Source organism: Corythoichthys intestinalis, chromosome 1 (genome assembly GCF_030265065.1).
Source record: "Corythoichthys intestinalis isolate RoL2023-P3 chromosome 1, ASM3026506v1, whole genome shotgun sequence".
Taxonomy (NCBI): Eukaryota; Metazoa; Chordata; class Actinopteri; order Syngnathiformes; family Syngnathidae; genus Corythoichthys; species Corythoichthys intestinalis.
Window position 1 is genome coordinate 57,353,170 of NC_080395.1, and position 25,033 is coordinate 57,378,202.

The following is a 25,033-nucleotide window of genomic DNA, read 5'->3' on the forward strand; positions in this document are numbered from 1 at the left end:
ATAATTTTTCTATTTCTTCTCCTCCATTTATTTTTTTCTGTTTGTTATTTATTAAAATGACTGACATAATTCAAGAACAGAATAAACAACAGCAAGGAAGAGGTCTTTGTCAGGTGAAAATGACACCAAAAGTGTATGTAAATGTTTTATTATGAGTGTGTAAAAATCAAACAATGCAAATAAATTATTGATGTGGTGCTCTTGGGGCTTATTTTTCATAGTTCAGTTCACATTGTAAAGAATAGGAACATACAAAAAGTTGCATACATACTGTAAATTCAGTGCTTTCAAAAAATATTTTGTGAATTCAACGGAACATCTTAAAAAAAGTCACATACACACAATTGCATTTCTACAAAAATGTACAAAAATAATGTTATGAAAAAAAATCTGATATTTACATATTATGACTTAATCCAATATTGGTCTTTTTCTCTAACAGGTCACTCGCTAACTTTACTTTGTATCTCAATCAACATTATGTGGTGGTATTGAGTAAAGAGGGGAAAAAATCATTCATTCATTCATATATCGTGCCATTTATCCTCACGAGAGTTGCTATAGTGACAAAGTATTTACAGGTGTGCATGTCATCAGGAAAACAAGCATTTCTGGGATATTAAGTTGTATCAATGCTCTATTTTTTGCCCATTATCTGCAATGGCACAGCTCCACATACTTTAAATAAAATATTTGTGTTAGTGTGAATATTTCTCTGGAAGCTCATCCAGTGGAATAACTGTATACTCTACTGCCTTTCCATTTTCTTTGGGTGCATCTTTTTCAAGGAACACCTCATTCTCATCCTTCTGCTGCTGTGGGTACTCAACCTTGGTTTGTAAACTCAATGCTTGCCGTGGCCCATTCCACCTATAAAGAAGGAATGCTTTGTATTATGATACCTAGGAGATTAAGATTATTGTTTCTATTTTAAACAAGGTAAAAAAAAAAAGAAAAAAAAACTCTTACTTGTCTCTGGTAGCAATAGCAGCACAAAGCATCACCAAGGCTGCAACGCCAACAACGAAACCCAAGATGATTATCCAATCTAATGATAGGGGTGAGATGGATTTAATGAAATAGTTTATTTAAAATTACAGATGACAACATGAACGAATCTGAATTTATTTGGCAAATACCAGGTGTTACATGTCCTTTGTGTTGCTCTTCTGTTGGAGCGCTGTCTGTCTCTGATACAAAAAAATTAAAAAATAAAATAAAAAAATACACACACACACAAATTAGTTGATGTTATGGTATTATGGATCTTCAATGGACGTTTACCTTGCACAGATGGTAATTCAAATATCATGGCTCTTCCTTTTTTCATTGGCATTCCTGGTGCTTCCTCTTTTCCATTCTGTCTTGTGTAAATTAAAGGTGTTTTTGCAACATCACCTTCAGTATAATTCATACTTGGTGGCGTTGTAAAATATTGGTCTAGGATGTCACCATTTCCAGACCCAGAATAAAAATCTTCTGAATCATCAGTTTGGGAGGGCACACTAAGTTCTGTGGTGATGCTTGACTGGGTTACATTTGTATCTGACAAGGATGTAGTCGTTGAGTCGGAACCTGACAAATCTTTTTCACTTGTGGTTGAATACCCATTATCCCACGGCTGAAAAGGCCAGTCACCGGATGCGCTGCCCTCCATGGTCTCCTTCAGCAGGCTTTGAATATGACTATCATCTCTGTCAGAGGATGTTTGGTTGAACTGTTGAGTGGTTGTGTTTTCTTGTAGTGATTCGGATTTGAGTGGCGAAGGGGAAGAGTCTTCAACAAGGAACCCATCTTTCATAGCCTCTTGTAGCACATCTTCCTCAGGTTCAATGGAAATTAGGAGCACAGCTGAGGAAAGATATGGAAAAATACAAGGATAATGACAAATATTTACCTAGCTGGCATGACATGGAAAGTGAGCAGTAATCTATGACCTTAAAGGAGATCACGCCTGGATTCACGTATTCACTCTTGTTGTCTACTTTGTTAAGGTGTGACACTAATTATTAACCTGGGTGATTACTCATATGTGAGTGGGTTGAGAGGAAGTTTCATTGGAGCCTGCAGTCAATCAGTCTTGGCACAAGCTGGGAACATAGCTCAAAAAAATCGGAGGGGATGCAACATTACAAACTGAGATTAACTAATTAATTATTAATTTATCACTTTAAATGAACAGCACATCAGTCTTATGATTAATTATATGAAATGTTATTCTTTATTCTAACATTTAACCCAATGAGTGTACGCTTCCTCATTTAAAATAGGTTGTGCATTACCCCTTATGTTATTCCATACCATCATTTCCAATGAGATGAGATGAGATGAAGGCATTAAAAGTGTGTATTCCCTCTTGCTGTCTTCAGTTTCAGTTTCCCAAATCAAGAATGAATACATCTTATTATATCTGCACTGCGACAGTAAAACATTACGCTAAGGTCCTTGAAAAAGTAGAGTAAACGATTAAGAGCACTTCAGCTGGTAGCAACAGAAGCACTGAATCCCTAGTAACACAAAAGATACAACAGGAATAACGAAGATGTATCATCTCCAAACGAAAATGATAGTTAAAAAAAATTATGATTATATGCTCGAGCTCTGTTAAAATTAGCCACCTTTAAAGGTTAAGTAAAAAGATATGAAGAAAAAAGTGTATGGCAGAAAAGGAATTGCACTTACAATTAACCAAACTGGAAAAGATCAGGATCCAAAGTCCAAAATATATCCCTAAATCAAGAGAAGTCCTCATCCTTGTATCAAACACTGCTATTTTTTAGTTCGGCTGAAGTGTTGAGCACACAGTGATCTGTCTCTTTCAGTCTGATGAATCACACCTTAGCCTTTTATGTACAACAGGTTTTCATTGCATGAGTACAACGATGAATGGCTAAATACAGACAGAAGGGCTTGAACACCTGTGAACACACCCTCTTCCTCAGAGGTTTCCATTGAATTTCCTTCTTGTAATGCAGAGCACATTGATACATTATAGTTCTGATTTGCTGAGATGTAAAACTGCCTTCTTCATAGGGGTTCTGAAATGTTTCATTTTCTCATAAGGTACAAAATATTAGAAATATTTCTAATCAGCATTATTTTCATCATAAAGATAGACTTTTTATTGACCAAAATTTGTTCCAATTAATCTATGTAGTAACTAACAGTGGCAGTTGTGGATATTACGTAGACCTGAAGATTATACAATACTGTAACTATCCAACTTGTGAAATAGCTCTGATGCAAAAAGTTGGGACAATTGAGCTTGGCTCATCCGTCTAGTTAGGTACGCCATCATTTGTACAGCATGCAGGGTTCAACTGACAGCACGGCGGATTTCGCAATTAAAGTTTTTATAAACAACTTGGCCAAATACACTAGAAAACATATCCTGTATGAGTGCTGTAAAACAACGATAGTATTATTTGGTATTTTACAGGATTGGTACACTCAAAAAATCCACTTGTTGGATGAGCATTAAAAAAAAATCATGCATGGAAAGTATTTCCACATGATTAAATTGCTCTTTTCCTGGGTGAAGCAATTGTGTTGGACGCAATGAATTTATTGGAGTTGGGGCAATTTCTATTCCAGTTGGTAAAACTAAAAATAAATTTGATTTAATTTACGAATGTTGTTCCAAGATAACCAAGTTATGGTGGACGAAGATAATTCACTTGGGTTAACACATTTTAAGTTAGTGGTGTTGCTCCAACCTCACTTCACATTAGTTCAACCCAGTTTAGTCGCTGATTCAAATCAATTAAAATAAGCTTTCCCAACAAAATTGCTCAATGCTGAAAGGAAGCCATTTGATCAGGTGGAAAGTCTTCCATGTTTCATTAATTATTTCGCTCATTCGTCATCTGAACCGCTTATCCTCACAAGAGTTGCAGAGGTGCAAGAGGCAGGGTACAGCCTGAGCTGGTTGCCATCCAGTCGCAGGGCACATTGAGACAGAAATCCATCCACACACACACCCCGACGGACTATTTGGAGTGTTCAATCAGCTTGGGATTTGGGAGGAAGCCAGAGTACCCGGAGAGAACCCACGCAGGCACGGGTAGAACATGCAAACTTGACGTAGTGAGGCCGGGGAGACGGAATTGAACCAACGTTCTGTGAGGCGGACGGGCGAACCACTCTTCCACTGCTCCGCTTCCATGTTTCAATTAAGTTTATTCAAAGAATAAACATTTTGTCAAGATTTCAGTCATTGAAACTTCAGCTTCAACAAAGTCCATTTTGTCAAAGATAATAAATGACAAATGAGAAATAATGCAATTCACGACACGTTTAAAGTGTACACAGCCTTTGTTTTTGTGACAAATTCTTGTCGCTTTCATTGTAAACACCTTAAATATGATGTTACTTATTTGTTACTGTTGTTAACAGAGTTGTCCAATAATTACTTTTTAACCGATAACCAATATCCCCATAATGTCCAACTCCAAATATTCAATACCCTTATCAAACTGATACCAATATACAGTATGCAGTCGTGGATTTAACATACTATGGCTAATTCAGGAGTTTATAATTCATTATTTTTCAATAATTTATTGTTCATTTAATTTTTGCACCATGAATGCAAACGGTCTACTCACATAACAAATCCCAAGCATCTTAGTTTAGAGACATCTAATGGTAAATAAGCATAACTGCCTTTGCACAACTGTGACAAGCCGTTGTACAAAGGCAGAAGGGTTCTACATTTGAAGTCAACCTACGCATTGGCCCAAAACCGATAATGAAATACCAATGTTGATGCTATCTGATATCATTTTAAAATGGTTTTCTCAGCTGATAACATAGGACAACTGTAGTTGTTGGCCTACCATCAAGAAAGCTGTGTCATATTAGCTTACATGTAAAACGAGCTAAATTGTTGAAATGATTTGCATTTGAGCTGATATACGAGGGTTCCCATTAGGGAATGTGAACAATATACAATAAAGAATGTGCGCAAATATCGCTGAATGGACTAGCGACATGATGACACAGTATTTAGTTGATGACACAGTATTTAGTTTACAGTAAGCAGGATGAAAATGGCTTTTAAAGTTGACTTTTTCTGGCATGTGAACAGGTAAATTATATCACAATAACTGCAGGCTTCTTCCTCTGCCGCTCTTCTTGAGAGAACTTCTGTCTTCTCGTGAGACCGGCAGTGCCGCCCTTCTTGAGAGAACTTGTCTTCTCGTGAGACCGTGAGACTGGCAGTGCCGCCAACTAGTTACAGTGGGGCAAATAAGTATTTAGTCAACTATTAATTGTGCAAGTTCTCCCACTTGAAAATATTAGAGAGGCCTGTAATTGTCAACATGGGTAAACCTCAACAATGAGAGACAGAATATGGAAAAAAAAAAGCAGAAAATCCCATTGCTTGATTTTTAAGGAATTTATTTGCAAATCACGGTGGAACATAAGTATTTGGTCAATACCAAAAGTTCATCTCAATACTTTGTTATGTACCCTTTGTTGGCAATAACGGAGGCCAAACGTTTTCTGTAACTCTTCACAGGCGTTTCACACACTGTTGCTGCTTTTTTTTTTAGCCCATTCCTCCATGCAGATCTCCTCTAGAGCAGTGATGTTTTGGGTCTGTCGTTGGGCAACATGGACTTTCGACTCCCTCCACAGATTTTCTATGGGGTTGAGATCTGGAGACTGGCTAGGCCACTCCAGGACCTTGAAATGCTTCTTATGAAGCCACTCCTTTGTTGCCCTGGCTGTGTGTTTGGGATCATTGTCATGCTGAAAGACCCAGCCACGTCTCATCTTCAATGCCCTTGCTGATGGAAGGAGATTTTCACTCAAAATCTCTCGATACATGGACCCATTCATTCTTTCCTTTACACAGATCAGTCGTCCTGGTCCCTTTGAAGAAAAAAAGCCCCCAAAGCATGATGTTTCCACTCCCATGCTTCAAAGTGGGTATGGTGTTCTTCGGATGCAATTCAGTATTCTTTCTCCTCCAAACACAAGAACCTGTGTTTCAACCAAAAAGTTCTATTTTGGTTTCATCTGACAATAACACATTCAGCAGGGGACACGTCTGGCAGTGCAGGATTGGAGTCCCTGGCGACGCATTGTGTTACTGATTTACCTTTGTTGCTGTGGTCCCAGCTCTCTATAGGTCATTCACTAGGTCCCCCCGTGTGGTTCTGGGATTTTTGCTCACCGTTCTTGTTTTCATTTTGACGCCACGGGGTGAGATCTTGCATGGAGCCCCAGATTGAGGGAGATTATCTGTGGTCTTGTATGTCTTCCATTGTCTAATAATTGTTCCCACAGTTGATTTCTTTACAACAAGCGTTTTACCTATTGCATATTAAGTCTTCCCAGCCTGGTGCAGGTCTACAATTTCGTCTCTGGTGTTCTTCGACAGCTCTTTGGTCTTGGCCATAGTGGAGTTTGGAGTGTGACTGACTGAGGTTGTCTTCAGGTGTCTTTTATACCGATAATGAGTTAAAACAGGTGCCATTAATACAGGTGATGAGTGGAGCTTCGTTAGACCTCGTTAGAAGAAGTTAGACCTCTTTGACAGCCAGAAATCTTGCTTGTTTGTAAGTGACCAAATGCTTATTTTCCACTCTAATTTGGAAATAAATTCTTCAAAACTCAAACAATGTGATTTTCTGTTTTTTTCCCACATTCTGTCTCTCATGGTTGAGGTTTACCCATGTTAACAATTACAGGCCTCTCTAATCTTTTCAAGGAGGAGAACTGGCACAATTGGTGGTTGACGGAATACTTATTTGCCCCACTGTAAATTGATTCAGTTTATCACAACATGATTCAATTTGGTAGTTCATTGCAAGTTTGGGGATTTTAGGTTCAACGTAAATGATTTTATAGTGTTCATCTCAAAACTAGAGATTATCTAGTTAAAAAACAACTCTAGACTTTAGTAAAGGTAAAAAAATAACATTTTCCTGTTTTTTTGACTGTATGCGTTACACCACAAGCTCAAGTTACTGCACATTTCAAGAGAAGCCCTCTAAACTAAAGAAACATTTACCAGGAACAGTAGTGTATAGTCACAAGGTAATAATTCTGGTCATAAAATGTTGCTGGCCAATTTTATGAATTACAAGATAAAAGCAGCCTGCCAGACAAGGTGTTAATGTCAGCATGAGTTCATTGCATTCTTTTTCACCTTAGCAGAACACTAGAAACAAGCAACAAGAACAACAGGAGTCTATTACTTTAAATGTTATCCAATTATATTATGGATTGCTGAAATGGTGTGTTTATATGGGCTCCCTTTCCACTGCTTCAAGGCTGCCATCAAAAATGAATGGAAAAACATGTACATCCTATTTTGCCTAAATACTGTAACTTTTATTTTATAATCTTTATTCATTTAAATGATTATTTTATTTTTGCTGTACTTGGTACCTTCTTTACATTAGGTTACACGACAAGAGGCAAAGGCTGCAAAATAAACCTGACCGGCTTGAAGTGAATATGGAGGTAAATGGACAGCTCGGGAATGAAACCACTCTGCCGATCTCCCAAAACAGCGAGTGGGAGCGGACCCAAAGAATGCAAACAAACACCATCGAGACTCAACCGGACCCTGGCAGAACCCAGCACTGGCAGATTTTACGATGAAAAGGAATGGCCACCTCTGCAGAAGACTGCGTCATCTACTCCGGCACCAGAAAGAAAATTATCACAGATCAAGGCAACAACAAAGGCTCAAAACAAAGTGCCTCAAGCTGCTGGAATTCTACTGGAAAATAGATTTACGCCACTCTCCGAGACTCCTGACCCAGGGAAAGTTGGAACACCCAGCTCGAAAGAGAGGTACGATGCTAATGCATGTGCTAGCAGGCTACAGAGAAAGCGACCCAATGGGCCCCGCACTCTGATAGTGGGCGACTTTGCTGTGAATGGGATGAAACACTTTTGTAGCAACAATACCAGAGTATGTTGTTTTAACAAAGCTACTGTTTCTGATATCTCAGGGAAAATCCTGAGCATTGCTGCTCAGCATCCAACAGCCACTACTCTGATAATACACACAGGAGCCCTCGATATTGCGAAGCAAAAATCAGAGCTTTTAAAGCAAGACTTCACTGAACTGATAAACAAAGTCGGAACTTTAAATACTGAGGTGTTTTTCAGTGGACCCTTACCCGCGCCCAGGCTGGGGGATGAAAGTTTCAGCAGAGTGATGATGCTCAACAAATGGCTCAAAGCAACATGCGCTGGACAATCGATGTACTTCATTGACAATTTCAACATATTTTCAGGGTGCAGGCATCTTTTTAAGAACAATGGCCTTCACCTAAATAAGTCAGGAGTGCGGTTACTAAGCAGCAGCATGTTTTATCTCTTGAGGCACAGACAGTCTGCTTATCTCGAGGAAAGGAGGCAAGCTGTCCCAAAACATCTGATAAACATGGAGGCTGGGATGAGTGCTGAATCAGACAGTGTGCACGCAGGATCAACGTCTCCTCCAAAAATGGAGCCTACAGTCGCTGAAGGGGAAATGACTAAGCCAGCCCTGCCAGGCTGTGACCAACCCTCCTCTGCTAAGGCTCCACTGCCTCAACGGGAGGAAACCCTGGTAGCAGGTGATCAACCCCCTTCAGACGAGATCCAAGAAGCGGCTCCATCAGCTCAACAGAAGGAGATCCACCCGACCGTGCAATCCTCTGCTGACGAGGCCCCATCCAGCCCCAAATCCTCACACTCCAGGACGCCACCACGCCGCCAACTCCAGGCTAAGGCCCCATCCAGCCCCAAATCCTCACACTCCAAGACGCCACCACACCGCCGACTCCAGGATAAGGCCCCATCCAGCCCCAAATCCTCACACTCCAAGACGCCACCACGCCGCCGACTCAGTCAGGCTAAGGCCTCATCAAGGCCTAAATCCCCACAGTCCCGGAAGCCACCCCGCCGACGACTTAGTTTGGATGGAATAATGAGTCAACCTGATTGGGACTCCATGGATCTAGATAGCAAGGTTAACCAGTCTCTTGATCTACTCAAGTTCATGTCTTCGCTTCCACCCTGTACCTGCCACACCCGACAGGTGCCAGGGGAAGATGGCAACAAACCAACCAGCCTCCCCTGGAATTCTCTCGGGGCAAAGCCAAAGCACTACAACTCTGGAACTACACGGTATTATCCTTCTATGGAGGAAGCCATGTTTGCGACACCAATATGATGTGCACCGGGTCCAGGCTGTGACAACATTACAAAGACTGTTCTGTCCCAGCAAAAGCCGGGGCCCTATGGAGTACAGTATGTATGCTCAACAATCCCAGTGGTGATAAACAACAAAAAAAGGGCTAGACTGGTGAGAAATAAAAAGCGTTCAATCAACTCTGCCAACCTGTTAAGCATAGTATGTCATTCCCAAAACTCACCAGTGAATCCAGTCTGGCATCTCCAATTGGCTCTGCTAAATATCAGATCTTTAGCTGGCAAATCTTTCTTAATTAATGATTTTATCAGCAAACATAACCTTGACATGATGTTCCTAACAGAAACTTGGTTAGATCGAAGAGTTCGACAGTTCTGATTGAGGCAACCCCCACAAACTTCAATTTCTTTAGTGCGCCAAGAACCCATAAGAACGGAGGTGGGGTTGCCAGTCTGATCGGGGACAGTTTTCAATGCACGAATATTTCATGTGGTCAGTTTGATTCCTTTCAATATATTGTCATTCAGCTAAAAAGCCCTTGCAGAGCTGCCTTGGTAACAATTTACAGACCACCGAAGTATAACACAATGTTTTTTGATGAGTTTACCAAAACACTGTCTTCCGTCTGCATGGACTTTGATTGTGTTGTTTTAGTGGGTGACTTTAACATTCATGTTGATAATCCTGAAGACGGATGTGCTAGAGAGCTTTTAAATATTTTGGATACATTTGGTTTATCTCAGCATGTCACAGTTCCAACACATAACAGAGGGCACATACTGGACTTAATAATATCCAAAGGTCTTAACATCTCTGAGGTCACAGTGAATGATGTTGCTCTGTCTGATCACTACTGCATTATGTTTAAAATGACCACCCCTGTCCATCCTCTGAAAAGGGAAACCGAGGTGATTAGGAAGCGTTACGTAAATTCTTTACACACAAAGTACTACAGATTAGACAGACTGTGTGCAACTCCAGATTAACAAATGTTACACTAAACGCCTCCCAAAATGTCCCCCACGTCAATCTTAGACAGTTTAGCCTCTTGGACTATGCCACTTTAACAGAAATTGTGTCGAAATTAAAGCCCACAACATGCTGCCTTGACATCCTTCCTTCAAACTTTTTCAAAACTGTTTTTCATTGCATAGCCCCAGACATACTTCAGATTATAAACATTCATTCATTCATTTTCCATGCCGCTTTTCCTCACGAGGGTCGCGGAGGTGCTGGAGCCTATCCCAGCCAACTCCGGGCAGTAGGCAGGGGACACCCTGAACTGGTTGCCAGCCAATCGCAGGGCACAAGGAGACATACAACCATTCACGCACACACTCATACCTACAGACAATTTAGAGTGTTCAATCAGCCTACCATGCATGTTTTTGGGATGTGGGAGGAAACCGGAGTTCCCGGAGGAAACCCACGCAGGCACGGGGAGAACATGCAAACTCCACACAGGAAGGCCGAAGCCCGGGATTGAACCCTTGATTTCAGAACTGTGAGGCAGATGTGCTAACCACTAAGCCACCGTGCCGCCAGATTATAAACACTTTCCTCCAAACAGGAGAGTTTTAAAAACTGCAGTAATAAAACCTCTCCTAAAAAAACCTAATCTGGATGCCTCAACCATTAGTAATTACAGGCCAATATCAAATCTGACATTCCTGGGGAAAATTATCGAAAGTGTTGCGTTTGAACAGATCCAGACTTTTATGATGCAAAACAATCTTTTTAACTCATTTCAGTCTGGATTCCGGCCACAACACAGCACCGAGACCGTACTTATCAAAGTCCTAAATGATATTTGTCGGAATACCGATGCAGGCAAATCATCTGTTCTGCTACTATTGTATCTCAGCGCCGCATTTGACACGGTTGATCACAACATACTACTCAGCAGATTGGAACAGTGGGTAGGGTTTAGTGACAGTATTCTTCAGTGGTTCACATCCTATTTACATGATAGGGATTTCTTTGTGTCGATCGGAAACTATCAGTCAGAACGAACCAAATTCACGTGTGGAGTCCCTCAAGGGTCAATTCTTGGACCACTCTTATTTAACATCTATATGCTTCCGTTAGCTCAGATAATGGAACAGTGTGACATCTCATATCACGCCTATGCAGATGACACACAACTGTACATTTCTGTGTCCCCACATGATTATAGTCTCTTAGTCTCCCTGAGCAAATGCATTCATCAAATCAATGAATGGATGTGCCAGAATTTTCTCCAGTTAAATGTGGAGAAGACAGAGGTGATCATTTTTGGGCCAAAAAAGGAAAGGTCAAAGATAAGCGGCCAACTTAGCACAATGTCACTTACAGCTACAAATCAAGTCAGAAACCTTGGCGTAATTATTGACTCAGACCTAAAATTTGATAGCCATCTAAAGTCCGTCACTAAATCCGCTTATTACCACCTAAAAAATATAACCAGAATTAAGGGGCTTCTGACTCAACAAGACATGGAAAAACTTATGCATGCATTCATTTTCAGCAGATTGGACTACTGCAACGGTATATTTACAGGTCTTGATAAATAATCAGTCAGGAAGCTGCAGCTAGTACAGAATGCTGCAGCCAGAGTCCTCACAAATACAAGGAAGCTGGACCACATTACACCGGTTTTGAAATCGCTACACTGGCTTCCAGTGAGTCAAAGGATAGACTATAAAATACTACTGCTCGTCTACAAAACACTTAATGGCCTTGGACCAAAATACATGCTTGACTTGTTAGATTCCTATGAGACATCTAGACCCCTAAGGTCGTCTGGAACCGGTCTTCTCCATGTTCCAAGAACAAGAACCAAGCAGGGTGAGGCAGCATTTAGTTATTATGCTCCTCACCTCTGGAACAAGTTACCAGAACGTCTGAAGTATGCTCCAACTTTTAGCTCCTTTAAATCAGGGCTAAAAACGCTTTTGTTTAGCACTGCATATCCGTAACTGTCTATATAATTCAATCTATCTGCTTTCTATTCCTCTTGTGCTTATCTCCATTGCTGATTTCAATTATTATTATTAGTAGTAGTTTTTGTTTTATTTTTATTTATTTATTTTTATTCTGTGATTAAATGCGATCTTTTGTCTTGGTTTTTACGTTGTGTTGATTTAAATGTGATTTTTATGGTCTTCATGTGATGTAAAGCACTTTGAATTGCCTTGTGTTGAATTGTGCTATATAAATAAATTTGCCTTGCCTTGCCTTGCCTGACAATATAGTGCAGTATATGTGTCACCTGTTTCCATGTTATATTTATTTGAATGCAATCTTGAGCCCTCACTCTCAGGATATTCAACTGTCACTCATTCCTGCTATTTGTCCTCTCTCAGATAAACTACTGTCACCAATGCCCTCTGTCTCCACCACGTTGCTCTGCTCTTGAGCTTTCGAAACACTATTATCTGGCTCCGTCTCAATGTCTGCCCTATTTGTTGTTACGGTGCAGAAATAATATGTAAAAACCTATTTTCTCTTCATTCTGAACTATTGACAAAAAGCAATGAAATAGCAACATTTCAGTAACCGTGTTTGTAACGGTTGCTTCATATTGTGATAAGGTTCACCCACATTAGCTAGTATAGGGTTGAATGTGTCATTTGCCAAAACAACCAAGCTGGCCCTAGTAATAAAAATGCCACTATGAACAAATGTTATCAAATAACACCATAATTTATTGTTGTAAATTTCTATTAATAATTACATCCTAAATGTTGAAACTGAACTGTTGTAATGCAAAATAACGTGGCCAAATGGATAGTGCTTAAATTAAGTTAGTGTAACTGTGGTTCTGACAAACAAAACACTTCAGAAAACAACAAACATATTTTCCTATCTGCGCCATCATTCAAGGGAACTTCTACCAGAGAAGAACTTTACCACGATATTATAAAAACTGAAATGTTTTTTGTTCCCGAGGCAATGTGGATAAGGTGAGTCAGTAGTGTGATCTAAAGGTGACTTACGTGCATCATAAGTGCGCAGCCTTGGGCTGTAAGGCATAATGAAGAACTAAGGTAAGTTTATTTGAATTGCTCAACATGTGTGGGTGAGTACTTGTCTAGTCTTGCAAATCTAACAACACAGTTTCACCATGTAAAATTAAAAAATGAAATGTAATGGCTCTAGATACACTTATAAAAGCATTAAATCCTGAGTATTATTTGAATAATGATGTTATAAGATAATGAATGAAGTCACATAAGAGGTAAATATCTTTACCTTTATCTTTTGTTTAAGCTGCCATCAACTTTGTGTTTTTGACATTATATTTCATAACCTCTGAGGCCATTTTACCAGGTTTGCACAACATTTGGCTTTGAAATGCCCAGACTGTCATTTTATAAGCCATTGTAGTTTATCCTTTTTTTAGCCCCTCTGGAAAATCATGTCCCTCATTAATGTGCTTCCTTTTTGCTCTGATTGGCCATCAGTTGAGTGGGTGTGTTGAGGGAACCTCAGGGGCATTGGTAATGAGTGTTGTGATTGACACATGACAGAGACGTGGTCTACAATTTTCATAAAAATGACACCAAGATTGTCTCACTGTGCATGTTTCAACAATTCAGCGCTCTTGGCACAAAGAGAATCTACACTTGAGAGTGATACGGGAGAAGCCTTTTCTGCTTACATGATGTAAACAGACTTGCTTGATATATGCAAAAGCACTTTTGGAAAAGCCAGCTTCATTTTGGAACAAGGTACTGCGTATTGATTAATCAGACTGAATTATTTGGGGATATGAAGGAGTGTTTTGCACACTGACGAAAGAGCACTAAATTCCAAGAAAAGCACTTGCCACCCACAATCATCCCTCATGCTGTGGGGCTGTTGGCCAGTCCTGGTAGTGTAAATCTTGTTAAAAATGAGGGTCGAATGGATTCTATGTAATATCAACAGATTCTTGTGAGTAATGTCCACAATCACTCACAATGTTGAAATAACGATATTTCACCAATGCTACGACTGATGAGATAATTATTCTGATGTTTATTTATTATTTGCTCGAATCAATGATTGCATACAATTAAGATATGCTTTGATGATTGCTTACAATAAGAATATATAAATATGCTTAACTTCCAATAAAACTCCATTGGTAAATGGTGAGTACATTTATAGCGCATTTAACAACTGGTTACCATGCCCAAAGCGCTTTACATTAGCACACATTTACCCTTTCACGCACACATTCACACACCAATGATGCTGCTGCCATGCAAGGCGCTGTCAACACATTGGGGGCAAAATAGGGTTCAGTGCCTTGCCCAAGGGCACTTCAACAGTGGGTAGTGGTAGCCTTGAATCAAACCGCTGAACCTTCGGTCACAGGACAACTTCAGCTACCAACTGTGCCACGGCTGCCCGCATTTTCACAGCACCGGGTCAATCCGGGCTTCATTCCACAAGTCAACCTCGAGACAAGCGGCAGACATTAAGAAATCCATTGCCATTTAATCTGTTGCTAAACGCATATTGCTAAACAAAAATGTTTTGACACATATGAACTAATTCCAGTGGTGGATAGTACGCATTACTTGTACTCTGTTACATTTACTTGAGTAACTTTTTGAGAACAATATACTTCTAAGTGTAGTTTTACAAAGCCATACCTTTTACTTTTACTTGAATAGAGTTGTGCAGAAAAAACACTACTCCTACTCCACTACTTTGGGCTACACAAGAGTGGTTAATTTTTTTCTCTTTATTCATGGTCTTCGCTTTATTTATATATTTTTTTGCCAGCGATGCCAAGAATAGCACTACCTATTTCACCAATGAGACATTGCAACAATAATCACATGACTCCCTTACACCAATCAGACCCAAGCTTGCAGTTCTATGACCACGTCAGCCTGTTCAATCACCTGCCGTCTTTGAAGCACCATAAAAAATGAAGTATTTTATATAGAGCGCTGTCCTACACATGACTCAAAAGTGTATATTTTAACCTCCCTCCCAGTCTTTATTTGGCACCGATTGACCGCGGAAAACGGGAGATATCATCCTTTCAATTTCACAATAGTAACTATGACGGAACTATTCACGATTCAAACTAGGAACTATTTTCTCCTCTAGAGGGCACTCATGCTCTTTGGAATAATAATACTTCGTTACTGTCATTTTCTTCTATTTTTTTTTTGTATTTCTTTGGCTTATGGTGGTTATGTAATGGGTTATTGTACAGTATCACTGTAACAACAGTTCATATAGGGCGGAAAACAAAGACAAGGCTGAAAAAACAGTGTCTGCTTTTGCACCCCTCTTTAAAATAAATTGCTGTATTTTAAGCCAAAAGAACTGTTGTGTTTGATAGAACAATATGTCTAGATGCCGCCATAGCAAATTCATTGCGCATTAAGTCCCCAAACTATTTTTAATTTGTCCGTTTTACCCTGGAAACCCCAGTTTACAGACATCGCGCAACCGCTTTTGTTTCAACCTAGCCATAAATAGAAGTTAAGTAATCGTACTTATTATTCGAAATGTCTGTCATTTTTAGCTTAGAATCATTAATTAATGTATAATATTCAGCTGGGATAGGCTCCAGCACCTCCGCGACCCTCGTGAGGAAAAAGGGGCATGGAAAATGAATGAATGAAAAAAGACTTAAAAAAATTATTCACTTACATAATTTAAACTTTTAAACAAATTACGTCACAATGAAAAAATTAGCGTCTGTAAAAGAGTCACAGATATCTACCTCATTACTATCGCTTAATTGTATTTTTTTCATTAGTGTCGCATTTCCCCCAATATTTTAGATAATAAATAATCGATCTAAACAAAGAAAAATTTAAAAAATAAAAACATTTAAAAAGGTAAATATATGAAAATTAAAATCTCGACCACTCCTTGATGTCTGCGATTTCTGCATCACAAACCTAGTTATATTACCATGTTTCACCCATAAAATCCCCCAAAAATCCGGCTGTGGCCATTCACAGCTGTGTCTTGACACTCGGTGATACATGCTACATGGAGTTTTTGGATCGAAAAGAGGTAAGTACGCTCTCGCGTGCTCTCACCTCCAGTTAGGGTTTTGCTGTTTAAAATTTTTTTTTTTTTGTTTTTTTAAATACCCTCCTTTTCAAAAGTTTTCCCCCAGAAAATTGAGATTTTAAGCTTTCCGATGATGTATCACACACTGTAAAAAATTGCTGTAAATTTACGGCCAATTTTGAACACTAAAATACTGTTTTTATGTTAAACAGTTTATTACCGTAGTTAGCAATGCATTGTCGGTAGTTAGCAATGCATTGTGGGTTACCAACATTAAAGCAACAAGACAAATGCTGTAAACGGTATGTTAATGTTTCAATTACATGACACTACCGTATTTTTTGGAAACTGAGTTTTGACTGGAAATTTGGAGCATTGTGGCAATATAGACTATGTTTTTTGCCAATTTAAATTAAAATAACTAGACACCACAAATAATTTGCCATCAAATCCCGGAGGACTTATTTACCCATAATTTGGATGTTGGAGACTCTTCAGAGAATGACTTTAGATGACATTTGCTGCTCCTCATTGCTTGTTGTTCAACTTATATTGGGATTTATATGTACCAATTTATAAACGGTAAGTTAATTAAGTCTTACTCATATTACCTAAAGATGTTTATATTAAACTAAAGTTCTGAGGATGCTGGATGGCGATATATAATATTGATGTTAATTCCTCTGGAGTGCCAGTAGAGGGCAGTTTTCTATTGTTTTGCAAAAGATGCAGCTGAGAGAATTTTTGGGGGAAATAAATAAAAGTGTCTCATATGTATCCAACAGTGGAGTTACAATACGATACAATTTATTTTTAATTATTTCTCTATTTATATTAATATTTATTTAATAAATTTATATGTTTATATTTTGATTGTTAGTAGTTTTAAATTTTGATGTTGCAAATGTTAGCTAAATGCATTAGCGTTAGCTGTACCGGATGATGTATGGGTGTTGAGCCTCAGACTACAACACAATCACATCGACGCAAACACCAGACTGGATGTTTGGTTGGCCTATACGCCATATTATTATTGTATTATTTGACGTCGCCTCCATTCTATTCTACTCATATGTTGTGTTTCTTGTTGTATCCCCACTCTGATCTAAACTGACCCATCTCCAAAAATGGTAGCATTCCATCACTATGAAGGTTGATTTATGCTTCTGCATAGCGGTGATGGCAGACCTACGCCATTAAGCCACACCAATCTAGTGGTATGGCAGTGAATTACTGTGGAAACGTCACTGGCTGCGACAAACTTTGTCCCCACGTCACACATGTGACCAATGTTTACATTTGGAGTAAATTAGACAGGTGCTTTTTTGCTTCAATTTTTTTTTACAAACTCTTACTTCTTCATATTGAAGAACAACATGGACAATTATTTTTCAACCATTGTAAAGTCAAACCCTGATAAACATCAACAAAAAAGCATTGAGCAGACAACCAGGGGTGTGAACTGGAAAATCACCGGCATGCAAGCACTATGGAAACGATGCACAGCTGGAAGAGATTGGCCAATCAACCCATAAGCAACCCAGAGCTATAAAAGCAGGAAAGGAAGACGACACCCTGGTTTGGCTATTGAAACTTGCAGTCCTGTGCAGCTGGAGACGTTGGCAAAAGATAACCAGAGAGGCAGCCGGTAAGCAGCAGAATTAAAAGATGAAATGTGCCAGCAGCGGCCATTACCACATTGCTTGACTCACCGGTGGAAATGTTTGGACAATTGTAGTATATATTTTAGGGGTAATTTGGGATTTGAGACACTGTTTTAATATTGACATTGACATTTAATGTATTCTAGCTTTCACTTTTTGTTGTTGTGTTAATTAAAACAATGTAATGAATTTGTCCTTTTATGGTATAAAAGTTTAAATATTTAAAAATGAGAGATTTAAACACTGGAATTTGAAATTATTTATTGACTGTGTGCAATTTAAAGAGTTAATTGACTGTTCTAAAATAGTTAAGTGCTAGAGATTCAATGTTAATGTTGAATTTAGTCAAATGCAACTGTTGACATTTTCTTTTTGTATTGTTTATTGAAGGTTTTCACCTAATGGAGAAAGGTTTCCACATTGCTCAAATAAAAAAAAAAAAAAAAAAGGCACGGCCTCCCAAAGTCGGTATCAGTTCGTCAACGATTCAGCACACTCCTGCTCGTCGTTTGTCCTTGACCGATCACCACTTCTGACCCAGCCTGTCCTGCTTGACCCGATTACGCCAGATCTCCAGCCTGACCTACAAGACCCGACTGCACCATCTCTCTAGTTCCTGTCAGTTTTCACTGCCTGCCAACACGATGAAATAAAACCTGTTCTGTTTCAAACCTGACATCCGCATTTTTTTCTGTACTAGACGGAAATATATGCATTCATGGACTGTAAAGTCATTTTCCCAAATAATACTGTTAAAACACAGTATATCGTTAAAAATGCAGCATACTGCAGCTCCTCAGTTGCCTGCTCTTTACTGTGAATTCTGGTGATACAGGAATATACAGTTTTTCCTGGATTACAGACTATTAAAAATTTTTACATTACCAAGACTAAGTCTGGTAATGGCAATCCTGCTGACGGACTTTTACTGTGTTTTCTATAAATACAGGAATCAACAGTTTTTCTAGATTACGGACTATTACTGTGAAACATGTTTACCAAGACTGTAAAATAAGTCTGGCAATGGCAATCCTGCTGACGGACTTATACTGTTTTCTATAAATACAGGAATCAACAGTTTTTCTGGATTACGGACTATTACTGAGAAACATTTTTACATTACCAAGACTGTAGAAGAACAGTATATAAATGGCAACCCTGCTGCCAGCTCTTTACCGTTGTTTTACGCTGAATTTTTTTACAGTGCACATACATATTGGACAATTTTGAAATTTGGCCAAATTGGGGGTCTCAGAGTGGAACTTCAAGTCACCTGAGTGTTTTTCCCGCCATAGATAACTTTGTGCTGGGAAAAAAACAAAAATCGAATTTGTAAGCTGTTACTCACCTTGTTACTCATTACTTGAGTATTCCTTTCACCAAATACTTTGTTACTTGAGTTTTTTATTTTTTATTTTTTTTTATGACTACTTTTACTTGTACTTGAGTAATAATGTTTTGAAGTAACGCTACTCCTACTTGAGTACAGTTTTTGGCTACCCTACCCACCTCGGATGCACATACAAAGCAGAACAAAATCACTGGGTGCCGCCCTCGCTTGTTAAGGCAAGACACCCTTCTTGCTGCAGGGCCATCCCAAATAAAAAGATAGGACACGGAAGGTTTAGAACAATTTTGGAGACTGTATTATGTAGTGTAGTATCGCATTGTATGCCCTTCCGTTCTCCTTGCATATTTCTGAAAAATTTGAGTGCCTTCTCTCCTTATTTTGTGTAGTGTTCATAAATGTCCTCCTCCTAAGGATTTGTATTTAAACTTGACAACGACCCACATTACTCAGACTCTACTTTGGATTTAATACATTAGGGCAGTACTTCTCAAATGGTGGGGCGCGCCCCCCCAGGGGGGCGCAGAGCGATGCCAGGGGGGGCGCGAGTGACCTCGGGGAACATGCTTTTTTTTTTTTTTTTTTTGCCGTACTAGAATAAAGTGTACTTGCACATCCACTCCGTGGGTGGCAGTGGCGCTCTCATTTTCAAAGTGCGTGCAGTATTTTTGAAGTAAACAAGAGCACACGGAAGAGACTCATGCAGAGCTGGACTCACGCAGCGACCCACTGTCTTTCTCACGTGTCCGGCTGAGAAGTGCCGTTTTCGGCTTGGGATCGTCACGAGCACCGCCCTCACCTACGGTTCTCCCTCGGCCGCCGAGAATGCGCCTTTTTTCGGGCCGTTTGCCTTTGACTTTTAATATAGTGGGAAATGAGGAAAGACCACTGTTTACTGAGTCTAAAAATGATTATAGCGGAGAAGCCAAATCAGTTAAGACGCCACTTAAAGACATTAGACCTCAATCTCATTGATAAGCTGCTTGATTGTTTTTCAGCGAAAATGTGCCGAATATTGCCAATTGTCACAATCGTCCCGCCTTGTCAGTGTTATATCAGTAAACCAGTGAGCACTGTGGTGAATCAGCGAAAATAAAAACTTTCCTTCTGTCCAGAGACCTTTTTCCCCCCTTCTATTCAGTTTTGTTTTTTTTCGGTCAAATTTTTTGGCATGTTGTCCTGAAGAGTAAATGTTTCTAATCAATTTGAATTTGTTATTATTTACTGATTTTATTACATTTTATTTTTCAGTATCAAATGGTCAAAAATGTACATTGAGTGTATTTTTACAGTTTGGATGTGACTTTTTTTTTTTTTTTTTTTTTAACTTCAGGCAAATTGATGCGCGTTAAGTCTTTTCTGTTACAAGCAACACAATGTTAAAAAAGTTATACTTTATTATAAGTTGATCTATGTTACTTTTTTTCTTTAATAGAAAAAAAAAAGGACACAATGTTAGGCTGAGGCGTACTTATAATAGTAATATAGACGAATGATACTATTTACAGTGGCGGCAGAGAGTTGGGGGGTCGCGAAACATTTACGTCTTCCTTGGGGGGGCGTGACAGAAAATAATTGAGAAGCACTGCATTAGGGCAAGCACAATTTTCTGAGATGGCCATCCGAGGCCTGAATATTGTTGAAAATAAATTATCTCGAAAGGCTAATAAAGTGGCAACAGTTATTGAGTTATTTATTTTAGTTTTAATCCAGTAATAAATATTAGTTTTTGATTGACTTTAACAAAAACAGAGTTATCATTTAGAACCGTAGATTTGAGGAAAACCTTGGATTTTGGACGTGATTTTGGACGTGATTTTGGATTCATCCCATTGAGATTGAAGAGCATTCTTTACACTGTCCTGCAGAGGGCAGGACTGTGCCGTAAGGAATCCAAAGCTCCCTGAAACAATCAAGAAGAAGCAGATTGAATAGGACGCATGCGCTCTTCGACGAGATATTATTTTAATTTTGTCGATTACAAACTGGTAAGAGCTACAATTAATGATTTTCGAGCGATTAAAGACAACTCGCCGGTTTATTTTAGCCTTAGTGACGCTGAGGTGCTGCTGATTTTATTCAGCATTTATAACCCGAGAGAAAGTGACCTCACGTCATCATGTTGTCAAAACTTGCTCGTATAAAATATTACACCGTCCCAAATGAGTAGGGTAATGACGATTGCTGTTCGCTGTATGTTTTCATATGCTGCTGTTCTCTCACAGGAACGGTTTTAAATGTGCAAACGCCGCACATTAAAAACGATCCCGAACTGTGAGACAGAAGGTTTTACATGTGGGCGCGTATTGTTTTTTTATTTTATTTTATTTTTATTTATTTTTTGAGAACTTGTCCCAACTTCACAGAATAATTTGCTCCATTACCTCTTGATAACTGAAGTGACAGACTAACTGGATTTGAGATCATGGAGTATTTTGAAGAAGACAAAAAAGGAAGACTAGACAGGGAAGGAAATGCGTTATTTAGAACTGTGTGATCTCAATCTGAAACGTGCATTTTTGGGTAAAATGTTTTGGACAAATTGCAGAAATTGCACACTGTATGAGGGCTACAAGTGTATTCAATGTCGTGTTACTGTAACGACAGAGCTTGCGTTTTTCAAAAATATTAAACTGCCATTTGAATCAACTGTTTTTATTTTCATATATTTTATTGTGCATTAGAATCACGTGTAAACCTTCACTGTGACTATTTCCCACAGGAAATGACATCTCTGTGTGGAATCAACAATGGTGACCAAGATGCAAGTCAACACTCGGCAGAAAAAGAGGTAGCCTAACTGTCTTTTGAATGAATGATCTAAATCAGGGGTCAGCAACCTTTTTGGTGTGGCGTGCCACTTTCAAATTTTCTTGTCAATCAGTGTGCCACACCAAGATTAATGACGCACATCCGAATTTTTATATCCAACAGAGCTCCAAAGAAAACAACATGAACATACGTTGAAATCTTACAACTACCATTCTTCTTTATCAAATAACTAAAAAATAAAAGTATATTGTAGAAAATATCAAAACTTGAGCATCATCTTATGTAAACATATCACACACACACAACCCAGCAAGAAAAGGGGAACAAGCGTGATTCTCAGTGCAGGTCTCTCACAGTACAGAGCGGGCTGTTTTAACCTTCAAAGTTAGGCGACTACTTTGTTTTTTTCACTAACAGTGAATTCTATGCACAATTTTAGATTTTATATGACAAATACAAAAGATGACTACCTTAATGTGATTCCTGGCCCTGTTTCCATGAATTTCATGTTTCGTCTCATAGTTGCGTTTGACACTTGTTGTGCGACACACACACAACGCTCCCGAGGCATAATGCACAGAGCAGGCGGAAGTAACCAGCCAACCAGTTGTTACCGGCACCCCCAAGGGGCCGCTGTCCCCTACAGTATGACCACCTTAATAGTTAAGCGTAAGAAAAAGAGAGGCAGGGAGCAAGGTGTTGAGAGAGAGTTGTGCGAAGAGCGCCATGAAAAGTGGCTGTGTCCCATGCTGGTTTTAGTTTTGTTAATAAAAGTCTCCAGCAAAATACCATCCAACGTGTCACTGTGTTTTTATACACATCACCACCTCTCTGAAGTAATAAGCACCGGGCGAATCGACGACAACAAGCCACGTTAATCGCCTGTCCACTACACCCGACGGTGCAGAGTTGCAATTACCAAAAAGTGCAGTTGGTAACACAGTGTACTTCCGCCAGCTCTCTGATTGGTCAGCTTCGTAACATGTTAGTAGCGTGGGCTGAATTAAACGCGCAGAAAAAAAAAATCTGACAAGCGCAGGAGTCAAGAAATTGGGGAAGAGCTGGAGGTGTGCTCAAAATCCATTATTGCTCGCATATAACGCCACAGGCAGAGTGGGTGAGAGGGGCGGTCCCGTAAAGCCCCTAAATCAGGGGTCTCCAACCCAGTCCTCAAGGCCCACTGTGGGTCCTGGTTTTTGTTCCAGGCGATCCAGCAGAGACAGTTGAACCAATGAGGCTTCTGCTAAAACAAGCCACACCTGACTGCAATCAACTGATTGCACTTGTAAAACACCAGATTGGGGGAAAAGTGTTGTCATCTTGTTTGGTAGGAATGAAATCCTGCACCCACAGTGGGCCTTTGTGGAATAGGTTGGGGACCCCTGCCCTAAATAACAGGGCGCGCAACTGAAAATGCCTTAATTTCCGGTAAAAAGGCACATTGTAAATGGGCTCGCTTCCGCTATCCAAACAGCTAAACATGAAAAGGTTCACACTCCGGATGTTTTCAGTAATCCTTTATGTGTCTGTTTTGTTTTTTATGAAACTAAAACAATGAAAAAATACATGCAATCAGCAACAATGCTGCAAATAACAAAAATGCCATCCATATATGCAAACACAATTAGCCTGTATTCAGTAGTTCTTAATTAGAAATATCAAACACATTTCCCCTCAAACATGCAACCTAAAGACAATATAAAGAGTGTAATTCTCAATTTGACAACAAAATACTCACAGACGTTGCTCTAAAGAACACAAATGCCACTCAAGTTGTGAGAGTGGAGCTGCCACGTAACACACTGAATCCCATTTGAAGAACTTCCTATTTGCATTTTTCTTCTACTGTTTTAGAACCAATAAGTAAAACGGCCACAAGATGGGGCGCTTGAACAAGTGATAAAGATACAACCGACAATAAACATAACACGCATTTTTTTTTTTTTTTTTTTTTTTTTTGCCATGCCCTCGCGTGTCACTGGTTAACCCTTCGCGTGCCAGTGCTGACACGCGTGTCATAGGTTGCCGACCTCTGATCTAAATGAATGAATGTCCCTCCATCTAAGGACAGACAAAAGACAATTTTGTTATACACCAACTCTCTTTTTTGTATTTTAGAAAAAGAAAGTTGCAATTACGGAATGTTATTGTAATATAGCTCAAACATTCTTTGTAAAACTTTATTATTATATATATATATTATAACATTGCTGGTGAGAATGTTGGAAAGAAAGTGGTCACTTATGTCCTTTTTGCCGTTGTTCGCAAATGCTGTCATTTTCCCGCTACCTCAATGGCGTACCGCACGCAACACGTCACTTTAAAAGATATAAATGCAATTTTTTATTCCACACAAGAAAAAATGTTTCAGTGCAACAAGAGAATTTATTGCTACTTTTTCCACATCAAATGTGAACAAGTAGTATATTCCAACATCTAAACAATGTATATTAATTAATATTAATAATACTTACAAAGTAAATACTTAATTGCACAATAATGACTTTGGGAGGGGTGGAGGCACCGGTGCAGAATTGGACAAATATGCGTCGATTGTACACATTTGGTTGCCTAGCACGGCCAGACTGTTCTCCCTGTACTTTTCAAACACTGAGAGAAAAGTCTGGGACCCAGCCCATTAACGGCCTCTCGAGCAGGTACAAAATCAATCGACAAATCAGATTCGTTTATTTGCGTGATGTGTTCTTAACGAGCAACGTCACTCTTGCGCGTCGAAAGTTGTCTCCACAACAATACAGATGGTGAACAGGAGAGCCGAGAACATGTTCCAATGCACGGTAAAATCAGTTTTAAATTACCAAAAACACATCGACACGAGTCATTGACAACAGTCTGTCTAGCGCTAGCCATGTTGAATAAACTCCGCTCTCCTCGTATGTTTACTTCCACGTGCAAGTCCCTCGTCCTGCCCTCGTCGTTTTACTCATGTCACGTCTGCTCGTCGCTTATTGGTCCACTCCGCTGTCTGTTTGCTGTGGCTTGCTCCGCCCTGGAAATTGTATCCGCTGAATGGTGGCCAGACTCAATAGCTGGAACAGCGGTTAGCCT

At 39.4% G+C, this 25,033-nt stretch overlaps 2 protein-coding genes across 7 annotated transcripts in view; one reads left to right on the forward strand and one right to left on the reverse strand.

Moving 5' to 3' along the window:
* Positions 1–145: 145 nt before the first annotated feature.
* LOC130917480 (uncharacterized) lies at positions 146–23,790 on the reverse strand. Of its 3 annotated transcripts, none has more exons than XM_057838945.1 (5): positions 23,703–23,790; positions 1,285–1,851; positions 1,140–1,190; positions 970–1,048; positions 146–870 (listed from the first exon to the last, which is right to left on the reverse strand). In XM_057838945.1, exons 2-5 carry the CDS (start codon positions 1,799–1,801, stop codon positions 699–701), a joined length of 819 nt encoding a protein of 272 aa, XP_057694928.1. In that variant the 5' UTR covers positions 1,802–1,851; positions 23,703–23,790; the 3' UTR covers positions 146–698. The 3 variants fall into 3 exon arrangements, with proteins under 3 accessions (XP_057694928.1, XP_057694913.1, XP_057694918.1); XM_057838930.1 differs by lacking the exon at positions 23,703–23,790 and adding an exon at positions 2,683–2,815; XM_057838935.1 differs by lacking the exon at positions 23,703–23,790 and adding an exon at positions 2,015–2,095.
* apip (APAF1 interacting protein) overlaps positions 13,856–25,033 on the forward strand; it is a 30,331-nt gene continuing 19,153 nt past the window's right edge. The window contains exons 1-2 of one of the 4 annotated variants that reach the window (XM_057838981.1): positions 13,856–13,878; positions 21,915–21,983. In XM_057838981.1, coding sequence (XP_057694964.1) covers positions 21,918–21,983 — 66 coding nt within the window. In that variant the 5' untranslated portion in view covers positions 13,856–13,878; positions 21,915–21,917. Of the gene's footprint in view, positions 13,879–19,918; positions 19,997–21,040; positions 21,181–21,914; positions 21,984–25,033 lie in introns of those variants that run through there. The other 3 variants (XM_057838973.1, XM_057838966.1, XM_057838957.1) reach the window with 3 other exon arrangements.

Excerpts from the sequence above, each read along its gene's own strand:
- LOC130917480 (XM_057838930.1), bottom strand. The coding sequence starts at position 2,752 with ATGAGGACTTCTCTTGATTTAGGGATATATTTTGGACTTTGGATCCTG. Across the intron at positions 1,191-1,284 it reads TGAATTACCATCTGTGCAAG|AGACAGACAGCGCTCCAACA; the intron begins GTAAACGTCCAT and ends TTTTTGTATCAG. Across the intron at positions 1,049-1,139 it reads CAAAGGACATGTAACACCTG|ATTGGATAATCATCTTGGGT; the intron begins GTATTTGCCAAA and ends CCCTATCATTAG.